This window comes from Astatotilapia calliptera, chromosome 9 (assembly GCF_900246225.1).
Source record: "Astatotilapia calliptera chromosome 9, fAstCal1.2, whole genome shotgun sequence".
NCBI lineage: Eukaryota > Metazoa > Chordata > Actinopteri > Cichliformes > Cichlidae > Astatotilapia > Astatotilapia calliptera.
In genome coordinates this window covers 3,299,501-3,315,348 of record NC_039310.1, presented here as the reverse complement: position 1 = coordinate 3,315,348, position 15,848 = coordinate 3,299,501, and the positions used below count along the sequence as shown (strand labels likewise).

The window sequence follows — 15,848 nt, the reverse complement described above, 5'->3', positions numbered from 1 at the left end:
CCGATACAGAGAGCTCTGAGGAGGGGCGGTCAGGGGGAGTTGAGGCAGGTAACCAGGCTGGAGAAGCATCCGAGGATCACCAGAACAGGTAGGTGAAAACACTCCAAGCGGTACAAGCCACGCCAACCTCTGTTTATAATTAATCGATTTGTATATATTAATGCTTATTTCTTAAATTTTGTAAACATCGTACATTAATATTATTTAATTAGTCTGTCACTGTTACTGTCTTGGAGAAGCTGTAGCCCCAATTCCTTAGGGATTAATAAAGTATTCTGATTGTGGTAGTTTACCCAGTTTAGGTTAGTCTTTAGTTTCATATAGGTTCGCTTTGCCCTTTGTTTTGTGCTTTTCCCACCAGCTATATTAAACTGCTCACTTTTTGTTAAAATCAAGTTACATTCCACGCTTTGTTTTCTCAACGTTTGGCTCCTCTGTGATCTGCCAGGGTAGATCATAACAGTAATGAATGCTTTTTCGATACAAGTTTCAGTGCTTTAGAAAGCTTCATTTGGCCGTGACTACCAAATATGATCTAAAATATGCATTTATGCTGAAAATGCTGTAAAATTCTTGGCTAGGATTAATGATGATATGGAGGGTTTTGACAAATCATGGGGGTGTGTTTTTGGCTGAGATTGATTGATTTTATTTTGGCAGTGCAGTTATGTTATGTTTGTTGTGTTGTATGTTTATTTAGGCACTCAATAACGGAATTTGATTTGATTTCATTGTCCCTTTTTTGTGTGTGTTCGTATTTATATTTAGTAACTATGCAAATGTGAATTAACCATGGGATTGGAAGCTATCGTTTTTGTTTTGTTAAATCTTAAAAACAAATAAAGACTTCAATTACAAAAAATATGTCTCTCCAGAGCCAGGGCAATTATAAAGGACCACCTCCATCCTAACCACGACCTCTTCAACATCCTGCCCTCTGGAAAAAAGCTCAGATCCATCAGGTGCAAAACCAACAGACTAAAGAACAGCTTCTTCCCGTGGGCTGTCAGAACTCTTAATGCAAACTAAGAGTGTGTAAAGTTCCCCAACACATCCACCCTGACACTGCTGTTGATCATCTATGTGCAACATCTCAGTCTTTCCATGTTCTGTGCAATATTTTTGGCTCATGTGCAATTATTTTGGTCCCAGTCTGTTTCAATGTTTCCTACACATACACCATGTATATAGTTCCACTCACATATGTATACATATACACTGCTTTTTATTTTATTCTATTTATTTATTATTATTATTTATTTCCACCTTCGTTGTATATTGGTTTCTCTTCTTCTTACTTTAGCAGCTTTGTGGTCCAGCTACCCAATTTCGCTGTGCAAGAAACTGCACAATGACAATAAAAAGCTCTAAGTCTAAGTCTCTAAATATGCTCAAACACAACTTTGATGTAAGAAACTGTCCACTTTATTCAGAATGATTCAATAAACTATACACACTTTTATCCTGTACACTTTTTCCATGTCCAGTTTTCTGTATTTTCATTTTGAGCACCACTCCTAGTATTCTTTAAGAGGCATTTATGCAACTTTAGGGTAATCAAAACATTGAGATGTTATGATGGCACTGTTTCAATCTTGCCCAACCTCTGTGTAGATTAACCAGAGGTTAGTTTTCCAACCCTCAGAAGTACTGCAAAGTCTGCAGATTCTTAGGATTTCAAATCTTCTCATGTGAAGAGGTTTATCTGACAAGGGCTTAAATGTAACAGATTTTAATTTATATGTTCAAGTACTAAAACCACAGTGTGTTGAACACAGAAAATCATGTTCCTGCTCCCCCCTCCCCCTGTGGTTGTGGCCCTTAGAAACTACACAGACTGGCCTGCAACCCAACAAAATGTCCAACTTTGCGGCCTTTTGAACAAGCAGTTTATAAGTCATCAGTTATTTGTGGTTGATATTATGTGTTTTCCACATCTAACATCTCTGGATAATCCAGTAATATAATGCACAAGGTAATTTAGAAGTGCGAATAATATCCTGCCTTTTAAAGGTTAATCCCAAACCCCTGTGTTTGTCAACGTAATAATAATAATAATAATAATAATAATAATAACAACAACAATAACAATAACAACAACAACAATAATAATAATAATAATGATAATGATAATATGTCATTAGAACTAGGGATGGGTATCGAAACCCGGTTCTTGTTGAGAACCGGTTCCCACTGTTTCAATTCCTTGGAATCGTTTGCCATTTTTGCAAACGATTCTCTTATCGACTCCAGTCGCCCCAAATGACGTCACCACGTTGTGGAGCGTCATTTACCTGGCAGGAAACATGGCGGCTCAAACGCTCAAAAGTTTGGTTATACTTTACGAGAACGGATGACAACAGGACAACTTGGAATACTTGCAAAGTAGATATTTCATTTAAGGGAGGAAACACTACGAACATGCAAAAGCATTTGCTCACAAAACACGCGATGACCTTAAATGAATGTCGTGTTTTTAATTCCGCTCGACTCGTGAATCTCAACCCAGCAGCAGCGGTAACGTTTGCACGTCCTCTCCCGTTAATGCAGCAGGTAAATAATCAACTAACAGTGCATATTATGTTAGCGCGATCTGCCTTATTACAAACCTGCCATTACTGTGCATTTAGTGACCATGATGAGAGAGGCAGTCTGGCTCAGATGCTGGCAGCTCTCGCTGCAGTCTACCGGTAGCGTCTCCTTTCAGGCCAGGATAGACGAACGTCACCGAGCAGTGACTCAGTTTGTGGTCAAAAGTTTGCACCCATTTGCCACAGCAGATGCCCCGATTTCACTTTGGTAAGTGAATGTGTTTAATTGTAGGCAGGACATTACTGGATATTTTTGTGTAATTGCTACAGAACAATTTATGTTATACTTTGTTATTGCTACAGAAGAATATTTATTTTATTATTTTACATTTACAATTTTTTTTCCTGGGGACCCTGTGACACCCCATTGAAGAGCTGTAGGCTGGATCTCTTAAGATGTCACTGTTGGGTTTCTAAGGCCATACTCCTAAATTACTCCTAAATTTCTATCTTGTTCAAAGAGAAGATATAAAACAAAGTTCTGAGCTAATCGACCTTAGTGTTCTCCTTTTTAAAAATAAGAATCGATAAAGAATCGAATCGTTAAACAGAATCGAAAATGGAATCGGAATCGTTAAAATCTTATCAATACCCATCCCTAATTAGAACGTATGTTGCTAACTGCAAACGGTCCATTGGAGTGAACGGAGCTCTGCAGCGAAGCGGCGCGTTCACAGTTTCGGCACTTCTCGGGTGTTTGCGTCACCGACTCGGGCCACAGCGCCTCCATTTTGATTTCACTTGCATGGTAGCTTGTGTGCAGTGTCGGAATAAACGGGAGAAAAACAGGAGCAAACACGGAGGCGCCGAGATTATTACAGAAATGGACGGGTAATATTAAATCAGTGAAGCTAACTACACGGCATTTCACACATATTACGGCAGCAGAGCTGTAACTATGTGATAACGTCATTTTATGAGAGAGCTACGGGGGAAATGGGAATGTTGTGTTAGCGGGTTTCCATAGCGCCGCATTTTTCTTTGCTATTTAGGAACGGCTTAATGTTAGCATGCTTTTCTAACTTAGCACCGAGTCGCTGTTTTTCTTATGAACTGTTCTAGTTGTTATTTAAAAGCCTCTCATATAAAGCGACGCTTTCAGGGAAAAATGCTTCTTTTTTTTCCTAAGTTGTACTTGACAGTAGCTTGCTACCGGCTCGGCTAATAAAGTTTAGCAAACCGTTATGCTAACTACATGCTACACTACCACTGCTCCTTTGTGTAGCACCTGACTGCGTTTAAATAACCAGTGTATGTAAAAGGTAAAGAGAGTGAAACGTGCCCTTACTTTAAATCAGTATTCCTAACTTCCGATTAAAAACATCCTATTTTGTGGAGTTTTACGGTTAAAGCATAGAAACAGTTAAGCTATGCCTCCTGTTGATATCAAACTTAAACTTGACGTATCACGTTGAGTTGAGTTACTAGTATTACAAGTGTACTACAGTGTGTCATTTATAGTATCTGTTCATTGGGGTCGAAGCGAGAATAACGTGAACGTTAATTAAAGATGTTATGAATCATAAGTGAGCTCATGGGGAGGCGGGTGGATGGAAAGGCAGTAGGTCATGTAGGCGTAGAATACACGTTTGGCAAAGCTATTTACTTATCAGCACAGAAAAGGAAATAGACTGCATGTATAAGCGGCTGTAATAACATTCATAAAGGGTCCATGTATTCAGTCCGTGCACAGTGTGGAGTTAAGAAGCAGCTTTGGTTCTATGTGTTATGGACTGGAGTGTCATGAGAATACGCTGACATCTACTCATATCTAGTGCTGTTTTGTATGTTTCTGTTTTATGTTGTTCTGATGTTTTAAATCCCTTAATTGTGAAAACAAAATTATTTCTTTCAGCATCAGTGATGTTGCAGTTGGTGTAAAGGTGAGTTTCTTTACATGTGTGCATACTTAAACATGCAGAACACTTTTCCCTTCCCGCTGTCACCAAAGCGCTTGCTCATAGAGGGTCATATGATTGTTGGGTTTCTCTCTGTGTGCATTACTGTAGGGTCTATCTTACAATATAAAGCACTTTGAGGCGACTGCTGTTGTGATTTGGTGCTGTATAGGGCTGGGCGATATGGCCTAAAATCAATATCACGATAAATAGAGCAGTTAACCTCGATAACGATAAATGGACGATAACCACCCCAAGTGCCAAAAAAACAAACGTTTTTTTTTTTTTTTCATTTGATGGGGCTGTGGCAGGCAGCATAGTTCCTCCAGTTATTTTGATAATATTATTCCCCCTAGACCTATTCATTGCAATTATATTATTACCACTTTAAAGGGCTGTAAAATGTCACTGAAAATAAATGAAGACAATAGTAGTAAGTACTTTTAGTGGTTAAGATTTATTAACTGAACAAAATAAAAAGTGTAGGATACAATATGTAACCATGCTCTCTAAAAAATGTGTATCCCTTGTAAACAAAATAGTTTAATAATAAATATGTTTCACATTGGCTATTCACAAAGTAAACAATGATTGTGCAAATGTAATGCCATCATGGACAAAGGCCTATCTCTGCTAAGGCCTTGAGGTAATATAACTTGTAAACAAATAATGTCACAAACACAAATGTCAATTGAACACAGAAAAAACTATAATAAATACTAAGCACTGCCATGTGACTAGTGAAAACTACAAACTCTTAAACAAAAACATTAAATAGTGCTGTTTGCAAAAAACTTCAATAGAACACTGATAGTTAAAATTAGGCAGGGCTTGAACATTTTTTTGTTAACAAGCGTCTCCTCTTCCTCCTCCACCAGCTCTACCTCCGTCGCTGCTGCTTCAACATTTAAATCGTCCTCCATTTGTTCACCCGTGTCTCGTCTTGTTACAGGTAGTAGAGTCTTAAAGGGACATGAACATCGCCAACCTGCACATTCTTTTTTTTTTTAAATACCGAATTTACCGACATGGGCAAAATGACGTCGATGAGAGTCATAAATTTCGGTAACGATAAATTTTTGATATATCGGCCAGCTCTAGTGCTGTATAAATAAACTGAACTGAAAACAAGTAACGCAGCACTTTACTTAATCCTCCTGGGAGTAATTAACAGGTAGAAACAGACTCCTGTTCTCTACAAGAACCGGCTCTCGGTTCCAATCCCTAGATGGGGGTATATAAAACTTGGAGACCACCAAAAATAAAGCAGGTGGTCTTTTGTTTGTTTTTGTCTGTGTGTGTGCTGCATTAGCGTAGCTCCAAGGTGTAGTGGTTAATAAGTTTGCTTGACAAGTGAAAGGTTGTTGGTTCAAACTCAGGCAGGGCATCTGGTGTTAAACTGCCCAATCAAAGAGGTGACGCTACTTGCTGTGGTGACCCCTTATGGCAAGGAAGAAGCTGCATTAGTAATGACTGTTGTATGTATACTGTTTCCTAAGAGCATGCTGTTTGAGCTTAATATTACATTTTCTTAGGAATAGAACTTTTATCCTGCAGTATTGAACTAACCACTAATCATCCACAACCTGTAGATGATGTTTAATTCAGGGAATGATGGAGTCCATTCATAAACATGAATAAGTGTTAATGTTGTTTTCTATTTAAATTCTGAATAATCATATCTGAAGCTCTAATGTGTTGCAAGAAAGAAAAATATGTGTGTGACTTATTTGCTATCGGTTAACAGATGGATTCATGTGCTTTGACTATTAAACAAGTTCCACTTGAAAACATCCGTGTTTTAATCTGACATGTGCCTCCCAGTTATTGTGTCAGTGTGTTTATTCAGACTGAGGATAAGAATGGGTGAACCTGAAACCTTATATTCCTTATATTGCTCCAGTAAATATGCATGTGGAAAAGTTACTCCACATTTCACACTTGTTTGCTCGTGAATGCGTTTAGCTGCTCCGGGCAGCTAATCTTATTTGTTGAGTGCCAGGTACATTAAGGTGTGTAAAGGCTGAACTGCCAGATTGTTCTGATAGTGTGCTCCTGGGAAATGAGTTTATCTCATCAGTATTTCAGTGTCTGAGGCAAAGACCAGTGGGCTTCCAGCTGTTAGAAGACCCATTACTCCTACCCTGTTGGCTGTGACACTTGTGTGCTCACCATTTTGGCCTTACTCGGGCTACTTTTCCCCTTTGAATTTATCTGTACCATGTTTCTGTAGCTGAGCCTGCAAGTGACAGAAGAACAAACAGTTCAAATTCGGCGACACCTCCACAAGGAGGTGGGATATGAAACTATTAGAAAGTTGTGTGTGAGATGGGCCCCTAGCTATGTTGGTTGCCACCCCATCAGTCAGGGTTTAAGAGCAGAGGGTGCCTGGCAGTGCCAGCAGGCCTTCAGAGACCTTGTATAGCTCAGGGTGAGATGACACATCCCTACATCTTACTTTTAGCAATTTAAACTGACACAGGCAGAGGAGCGAAACCATTAGTGTGATGTTTTGTCTTCAAGGGCCTGTCAGGAAAGTCTTTTTCTCAGCAGTGCCTGATGCTGTTTTCTTTTCCTTCCACAGAGAGGATCGGATGAGCTGAGTATGTACAACAATTCCAACTCTGGCATGAGCAGTAACAGTGGTGAGTTCGTTCCAACCGCCCATGAACTCTGAGGGGATTGATGGAATTTGCATGCAGCCAGTCGATACAGCAGACCTAAGGATTAGGTGAAGTAGGCTGCATGAGTTTAGGTGGAGAGAGCTGTTTGGTGGGTAACATCACGCTCCTTAGTAGGAGGGCACCTACACACCATAGCCAGTGGCTGGAACAGACATGGAGGATATCCCTCCTCTCTGTTTAAATGTTATCATTCCATGCATGAAGGTTTTTCTGATGTTCTTCCACTTCCCACACCGCCCCTGTTGAGTTTGTGACACGGCCTAAGCATATCTGCCAGCTTCCTTGTGCAGTTGAACTTCCCTGTATGCCAGCTTTCGATACTCTGATGGAGTTTCCTTGTTTCACAAGGATCTATCTGGACACAAGCTCAACTGTTCTTTTCCTCGCTGTACGCAGCCACACTTTCAGTCTCTGGAACAGCTCCAGTCCTGTCTTGGAACATTTGAACTGGGAAAAAGTTATTGAACAGGCTTACTGAAATGTATTTAATGCTATTTAATACTCAAGATGGCTCCTGTATGGAGAAACTAGTTACACGAGTGATTTTGGCCCAGTCTTCCACACGGACAGTCTTAAACTGAAGGATCTGTTGGCCCCTTCTAGGAACTCTGAGCTTTAGCTTCCATAGATTTTTCAGTTGGGTCTTCTTTGAAACAGTTGTACCTGCTGATTCCTGTCGCTCTCCACACTTCCTCCTTGGTTCTTGAACAACTCGTTGGATAATCCTTTTCACTCACTGCATTGCAGTTTTGTCTCCACAATTAAATCCATCACAAAAAATTAGCGCATTGTAATCGTCACAGTGCTGTGTGGATCCTAGCATACTTGCTGATGCAGGAAATGTTCTGTTTGTTTTTTTTAAGTTTGCCTCATTGTTTCTAATTCTCGACATTTGTTGACAGTAGCAGAAAATCACGAGCTTTACCTTTAAGATCCCAGTGTGTCATTGTAGTGCACCTTTCAGTTAATCAGCATTTCTCCTGAAATCTTAGATGGGGCTCCCAATGGCAGTGATAGTAAGAAGCTAAGGGTGGAGGAGGCCCTGCCGTCTCGTGTGATCCACATTAGGAAGCTGCCAAACGAGGCCTCAGAGACTGAGGTCATTGCCCTCGGCCTCCCCTTTGGCAAAGTAACCAATATTCTCACACTGAAGGGAAAGAATCAGGTAAGTGAATCAGGCTGTTTAGCATTTGTATAATTTCATCCAAAACAGTTGTTAGGCTCAATTTGAAAGCGCAGATAAATTCACACAGGACAAGCCATTCTTAGACACCAGCCTGTAAATGCATCTGACAATTGTTCCAAACGCAGTCGAACTGCAACATGTTGAATTTCATTATTAAAATAACCAAGTAAGAGTGAGTCAACAAATTCAGCTTTTTCTTTCTTTCTTCTTTTGCCTTCTCTTCTAACGTTCAGGCGTTTTTGGAGATGGGGACAGAGGAGGCAGCTGTCACTATGGTTAACTACTACTCCAAAGTAACTCCCCTTATCCGTAACATCCAAGTGTTTATTCAGTACTCCAATCACAAAGAACTCAAAACTGATGCTGCTAATCAGGTTAGTGGAAACTAACAGACTGATATGTTAGTTGTTGCACAGCTTCATGTTTTTAAAACGTGCTTTCAACTCGTGTGCCTCATCACTGCTTGATTGCAAATGCATGCTGTTATTTGGCTGCATTAAATGCTTGGAAATATCTGGAATCATTACAAAAAAAACAACAGCCGTAGAAGGTGCCTGTTTGATATTTGCCATCTACATTAATAGCTGTGTGCTGTGCTTGTGTTCGGGTATAGCGGACCCAGGCCGTGCTGCAAGCAGTGTCAGCAGCCCAGTCACCAGGGTCCGAGGTACAGGAGGTCCTGGCTGCAGTTTCCAGTCCTGTGCTGCGCATCATTATTGATAACATGTTCTACCCTGTAACGCTGGACGTACTGCAACAGGTAGGCAGCAGTTAACAAAGAGTATTTGCTGCTTGTGGCTGAACAAGAAACCTCCAGTTTCTTTGTCTTGACAGATTTTCTCCAAGTTTGGCACAGTCATGAAGATAATCACGTTCACCAAGAACAATCAGTTCCAGGCTCTTCTGCAGTTCAGCGATCCTGTCAGTGCACAGCAGGCCAAACTGGTATGGTCATGTTTTCTTGCATGTCTAATAGGATTGTCCCAGTACTAGATTTTCAAACTCTATATGAGTCTTAGGAAAATACTCTATATCATTTTTGACACCCCCCCAATCCTGCAACAATATAAGTAAAGGTGATGAAGTCTTATCTTGAAAAACTTGGCCTGTTAATTTTCATCCAATATTCCTATTTACAAGTTATATTTAACAAAATAAGTGTTTAAGTTTCAGATTTTTTTTATTTTATCATATAAAAACCTGAGCGCTTACTGTCAAAAAGATTGTAAGTTACTGTGAAAGTAGAAAAGTTACTTTTTACTGTGTTGTCCACATCTGCTTTCAGCTTCCCTCAGTCTGCAGTTTTTCAGGCCGTCACCTCTGGTCCTCAGGCCTGAAAGCTCAGGCTGCCCTGCCTGCATTAGTTATCCATGCTCTGGACTCTGCAGAGTTCATCTAATAATCAGGCCCCATCTTATCTTAATGTCTCTCTTCCACAGCATGTCTTTATCCTGTCTTCCTTCTCTCACCCCAACCAATCACAGCAGATGGCCCCGCCCCTCCCTGAGCCTGGTTCTGCTGGAGGTTTCTTCCTGTTAAAAGGGAGTTTTTCCTTCCCACTGTTGCCAAAGTGCTTGCTCATAGGGGGTCATATGATTGTTGGGTTTTTCTCTGTATGTATTATCATAGGGTCTACTGTTGTTGTGATTATATAAATAAAATTTAATTGAATTGAATCTACAGTTCCCCCACAGCCAGCATGATCATGGATTTGTAATCTGTTCTGTCATGGCTCAGTATTCAGTCTGCTGTTCATCTTTTATCTAACCACAGTCCAGTAGCAGCTACGTTAATCATAAAATATGGCTAATGGTTAAATGGTCAATGTGCCAGACTCAGCGAAGCGGCGTCGTGCTGCTACCATCAATAATACAAATGGTGTAACGACCTTTTCAGTTCTTGAGCACAGATGTCATTTTCCTCCTCCTAGGCACTGGATGGCCAGAACATCTACAATTCCTGTTGCACACTCCGTATTGACTTCTCCAAGCTGGTCAACCTGAATGTGAAGTACAACAATGATAAGAGTCGCGACTACACCCGACCTGAGCTGCCAGCTGGTGATGGCCAGCCCAGTTTTGACCCCACAGTTGCCGTTGCTTTCAGCAAAGACTCCAGTTCTCTCCTCGGTAAGATCCCAGGTAGATCCCACTTTTATCTTTCCTCTTTTGAACTTGACGTTGTTTGTTCTCACTCTGCATTCTAAATCAGGTTGGTGTGACGGGAATTCACACGAGCATCTTCAACTTACATTTGTAAATATTACTTTTTCCCCTCCTTTTTAAAAACAAAAAAAAAAGGTAAATTATCAGATAAACTAAGTTCAGATTGATAACCACATGAACTAATTAAACTAACAACTAAAAAAAACAACTTTCTCTTTTGCACATAATTAACATAATCTGGTCCTTAGCAGCAGGCTAATGAGCTAAATACAGTCTAGATAAGGACCGGCTCTTATTCAGTGCTTTTCTGCTAGAAATGCTTTATAGACTGATGAACGACAGTACATGACATTTATTTAACATAAAATATACATAGAAGCAGGCCTGTCAAAAACTAAGCACACCCTTACTGCTTCCATAGGAATTGAGTGGTTAAGTAGCAGCTAGATACTGTAATACACTTGGATGCACTTGATCGCAATTGATCATAAGATCACCTCTTTAAAAGTAAGCTGTTTCTTTGTTTGTTTTTCCTTTGCTGGTCAGTAGGATTCAGGTTTTTTGAATACAGTGGCAAGAAGAAAAGATATTAGGAAGGATCTTAAAGTGCCTGTTGTTCCTGCTGCGGATAACTCTACATCCTTTCAAAAGTGGATTCAAGCACCAGAAATATTTGTCTCTCTGGAACCATTAATTTGAAAAATCCGATTAGCCACTTACATTTTTAAATTGCTCACTCACTTCCCAGTCATACTTTGGAATTAGTCCCAGTATGTTTCACAAAATAAAATGAACATGGTTGACACTGAGGTGTCCCTCTTCTCATACTGACTTTGTCATTTTCTCTGTGGAGGTTGAGCAGAGCAAGGGTGTATCTAATACACAAAATAAAAAGCTCGTCTGTTTAACCCTTTAAAGCCGGTCGGAGCGGGCACGCTCCGTTTTGCGTAACTTTTTTAAAATCCCGGTAGCTCTGCAACCACTTAAGCTAGCGCAATAATCTTTTTTGCATATGAAACCAGAGGAGTTGTACTTACATCTTATGCCATCAGCTTGTCCTCGGTCACAGTTTCCTTCCACATAAAGCTTTGCAAAAACTGCATAAAAAGCACTTGCAGCAACAAAAACATAATATTCCAGAAACACGCTTTGCCGATCCGATCAGCTGTTCATAACACTTCCTACGTTGGAATAGACGTCAGCGCGAACTTTTGCATGTCCACCATGACCTGCCCGAAACCGGAAGTGACGTCATTTTCGCGGGAATGTAGTTTTTTACCATCAGGGCCCTCATGAGCCTATGCTGGTCTTTTTAAAAGTTATGTTTGACTTTATGACTTTGTGTCATTTCTGGGATGCTGAGGACTCATATTGCACTGCTGGAAATAGTTTATTTTGATGCATATGCTACTTTTTTTTGCAAATTTGCATCATAGGATTGTTTTTTCGTTTTTCCTGCAGTATATGAAAATTGGTGTATTTCAAAAATAAAACTATGAAGACACTTAAAATAAATTTCCTGTGGTGGGAAACTAGTTTGTGCAACTTTTTTGTATTTGCAGTTTTGAGGGATGAGCCTCTTAAATTTCTCTAACTAGAAATATATGTTTAAAAAAACAAAAGACGATTTTCAAATTCTTTGTAGTTTATTGCACTTTTTTGCAATTTCTGTAGTTACTATGGACTTAATGCAGACATATTATTAGAATTTGGGCTATAATGGTTGTATTGATGTATAGCAACTTGAAATGCTCCCAAAAATGGCTCCACAACATGTAAAAATATAATATAAGCTCTGGCGGACTTGGCTCTATGGTAGGTCTTAAAGGGTTAATTTAAACCCCCAAATCTGTGTAATTGCAGAAATGTGTCTGGTCTCAAATATTGCACATGCACATTTCTGTGCAGGTAAGACCACAGATTCAGGTTTGCATCCACACGGTGTCAGCTTCTGACAGTTTCTGCAGTAGGTAAAAGCTTGGTTTTGCACCAGTCACATTTCTTGGACCGTCACCACCACAACATGAGACTTGGTACCACTGACTGACTCGGTTCCCTTATTTAGACTTAAACCAATTGATGAAGTTTCTTCGTGTGTACGTGAGTTAGTGCCCTTTCTTAAATCTTGCCGTATAGTCTAATGTACATAGCTTATCATACCATCTACATATTGTCTCTTCCTCACGTCTTGTACCAGCTGTGTGAGGTCACAATGAAGGTAGGGGAGGGGCTGATCGCATTAAGAGATTTGATTGGGTAGTACAGTGTCTAAATGAAAGAATGGGCTGCTGTCAGTGTTCGTACAGCTGGTGCAACAGCTCTTCAGGCCGGTCCATTGGCCCGTTATGCCAGATTACCAGTCCAATTCTAAATTGCCCACAGTCTGAATGGTTGTTTGGTTCTCTGTGTTAGCTCTGCGACATACTGGTGACCTGTGTAAGGTGTACCCTTCCTTTCGCCCTATGGTAACTGGGATAGACTCCTCCTCCTCTGCGGTCATGATGAGGATAAGCAAAAGAGAATAAATGGCGTAGTGGAGTTTTCACCTAGGAGAAAATCCTGAGAGTTGTTGACCCACCCTCTCATCATGGGAGTCATTAAGGTGTCATGGGTCAAGTTGTGAGTGTGTGTTGAATTACCGTAAAGGAAACTCAAAATAGAACGTTAACTACCGTAGGTAATGTTTGTAACGCTATAAGTAAGTTGTTCCATCTATTCAATATAACCTCTGTCTTGTGTCAGGGTCTAATAGAGATCGACAGACCACGTGACTTTCGCGCATTGCATGCAAATCAAATCAAATCACTTTTATTGTCACATCACATGTGCAGGCACACTGGCACAGCACATGCAAGTGAAATTCTTGTGTGCGAGCCCCACAAGCAACAGAGATATGCAAAACACAACAACACAAACGAGCAAAATACAAGAATGGCCAACCTGAAACTAATAAATATATGTACAATATATAATAGTGTATGCATTTCTGGATGTGTATACTAAATATTTTCCTGTGTGTGTGTGTGTGTGTGTGTGTGTGTGTGTGTGTGTGTGTACACATTTTTACAAATTAAATAGTAAAAAAAAAATAATAATAATAAAATATATAAAATATACAGAGTTGAATATGTGCAAAACAAGTGGCATTTATATACAGTGTGGAGTGCATAATGTTGAAGTTCCAGTAGTGAAGCTGAGGTGTCTATGACGTGTTCAGCAGTCTGATGGCCTGGTGGAAGAAGCTGTCTCTCAGTCTGCTGGTACGGGACCAGATGCTGCAGAACCTCCTTCCTGATGGAAGCAGTCTGAACAGTTTATGGCTGGGGTGACTGGAGTCCTTGATGATCCTCCCCGCTTTCCTCAGGCACCGCTTCCTGTAGATGTCTTGGAGGGAGGGAAGCTCACCTCCAATTATCCGTTCAGAGCACCGCACTACTCTCTGGAGAGCTTTGCAGTTGTAGGCGGTGCTGTTGCCATACCAGGTGGTGATGCATCCAGTGAGGATGCTCTCAATGGCACAGTGATAGAAGGTCCTGAGGATGCGGGGGCTCATGCCGAATCTTTTCAGTCTCCTGAGAAAGAAGAGGCGCTGCTGCGCCTTCTTCACTGTTTTGTTTATGTGTCCTGACCACGTAAGATCCTCAGCCAGATGTATTTAGTATTTAGTATTTATTTATTTATTGTCATTGTCAAGAACAATGAAATTGCGTTTGGGGCTTCCATACAACCCAAAAAAAAGAAGAAAATAATAAATACCCCTTAAAACCCAAGTGTACATATTTAACCCAGTGTGACTCCAATGCAATAAGACAATCCTTAGCAATAATGTTCGTAGAAATTCAGACAAAGACCTGAGAAACATGACATGTATTCCAAGGAACCGGAAGCTGCTCACTCTCTCCACAGCAGCGCCGTTGATGGTGATGGGGGTGTGTACTTCTCTGCACCTCCGGAAGTCCACTATCAACTCCTTTGTCTTTGCGACGTTGAGGGTGAGATGGTTGTCTTGACACCAGTGGGTCAGGGCGCTGACCTCCTCCCTGTAAGCCGTCTCATCACCATTGGTGATAAGACCCACCACTGTAGTGTCGTCTACAAACTTCACAATGATGTTGGAGCTGTTAGTGGCTGTGCAGTCGTAGGTGTAGAGTGAGTACAGGAGAGGGCTCAGTACACACCCCTGTGGAGCACCAGTGTTCAGTGTGACGGGGGATGAGGTGATGCTGCCCAGTCTGACCACCTGGCGTCTGTCAGACAGGAAGCTAAGGATCCAGCTGCAGAGGGAGCTGCTCAGTCCTAGATCCTGCAGTTTCCTGTCCAGCTTCGAGGGAACGATGGTATTGAATGCTGAGCTGTAATCTACAAACAGCATTCTCACATACGTGTCTCTCTTCTCCATGTGTGACAGGGCAGTGTGTAGTGTCAGGGCTATGGCATCATCAGTGGACCTGTTGTGGCGGTATGCGAACTGTAGAGGGTCCAGTGAGTCGGGTAGTGCAGAGCAGATGAAGTCCCTGACCAGCTTCTCGAAGCATTTGCTTACGATGGGGGTCAGGGCTACAGGTCGCCAGTCGTTCAATGAGGAGATGGTGGAGGATTTGGGTACAGGGACGATGGTGGCCATTTTGAAGCAGGCTGGGACTACAGACAGAGAGAGGGAAAGGTTGAAGATGTGCGTGAACACTCCAGCCAGCTGAGCCGCGCATGACTTGAGGACGCGGCCGGGAATCCCGTCCGGACCAGTAGCTTTGCGTGCGTTCACCTTCCTGAAGCACTTCCGCACATCCTCCTCAGACACAGTGTGCGCACTGACGTCATCCGCGGTGCGCACACTGTCCGGTCTCATGGTGTTCGCTGTGTCGAATCTAGCGTAGAATACGTTTAGATCCTCACACAGAGAGGCCGTGGTCTGCGGTGTGCTGGTTTTCCCTCTAAAGTCTGTGATCGTGTTTAGTCCCTGCCACATACTCCGAGGGTTGTCAAACTGTTGCTCCACCCTGTCCCTGTACTCACGTTTGGCTGCTTTGATCGTCTTCCGGAGTTGGTAATGTGCGTGTTTGTAGTCCGATGTGTTCGCGGAGGCAAAGGCGGTGTTCCGTGCCGCGCGAACATCTCCGTTAATCCAGGGTTTTTGATTTGGGAAGGATTTGACTGTTCTGGATGGGACGACATCTTCCACGCATTTCCTGATAAATCCACAGACTGAGTCTGTGTACTCATCAATGTCCCTAGCAGCCACGTTAAACACTTCCCAGTCCGCGTGATCAAAACAGTCCCGCAGCGCAGACTCCGATTGGTCCGTCCAACAGTGCACCGCCCTCTGG

The 15,848-nt window shown here is 41.6% G+C and overlaps 1 protein-coding gene across 4 annotated transcripts in view; it reads left to right on the top strand.

The window, feature by feature from the left end:
- The first annotated feature begins 2,778 nt into the window (after window positions 1-2,778).
- LOC113028780 (polypyrimidine tract-binding protein 2-like) overlaps window positions 2,779-15,848 on the top strand; it is a 40,582-nt gene continuing 27,512 nt past the window's right edge. Inside the window, exons 1-8 of one of the 4 annotated variants that reach the window (XM_026179225.1) lie at window positions 2,779-2,799; window positions 4,447-4,474; window positions 7,074-7,134; window positions 8,166-8,338; window positions 8,593-8,733; window positions 8,973-9,119; window positions 9,194-9,304; window positions 10,290-10,500. In XM_026179225.1, coding sequence (XP_026035010.1) covers window positions 7,095-7,134; window positions 8,166-8,338; window positions 8,593-8,733; window positions 8,973-9,119; window positions 9,194-9,304; window positions 10,290-10,500 — 823 coding nt within the window. In that variant the 5' untranslated portion in view covers window positions 2,779-2,799; window positions 4,447-4,474; window positions 7,074-7,094. Of the gene's footprint in view, window positions 2,800-3,218; window positions 3,423-4,446; window positions 4,475-7,073; window positions 7,135-8,165; window positions 8,339-8,592; window positions 8,734-8,972; window positions 9,120-9,193; window positions 9,305-10,289; window positions 10,501-15,848 lie in introns of those variants that run through there. The other 3 variants (XM_026179224.1, XM_026179223.1, XM_026179222.1) reach the window with 3 other exon arrangements.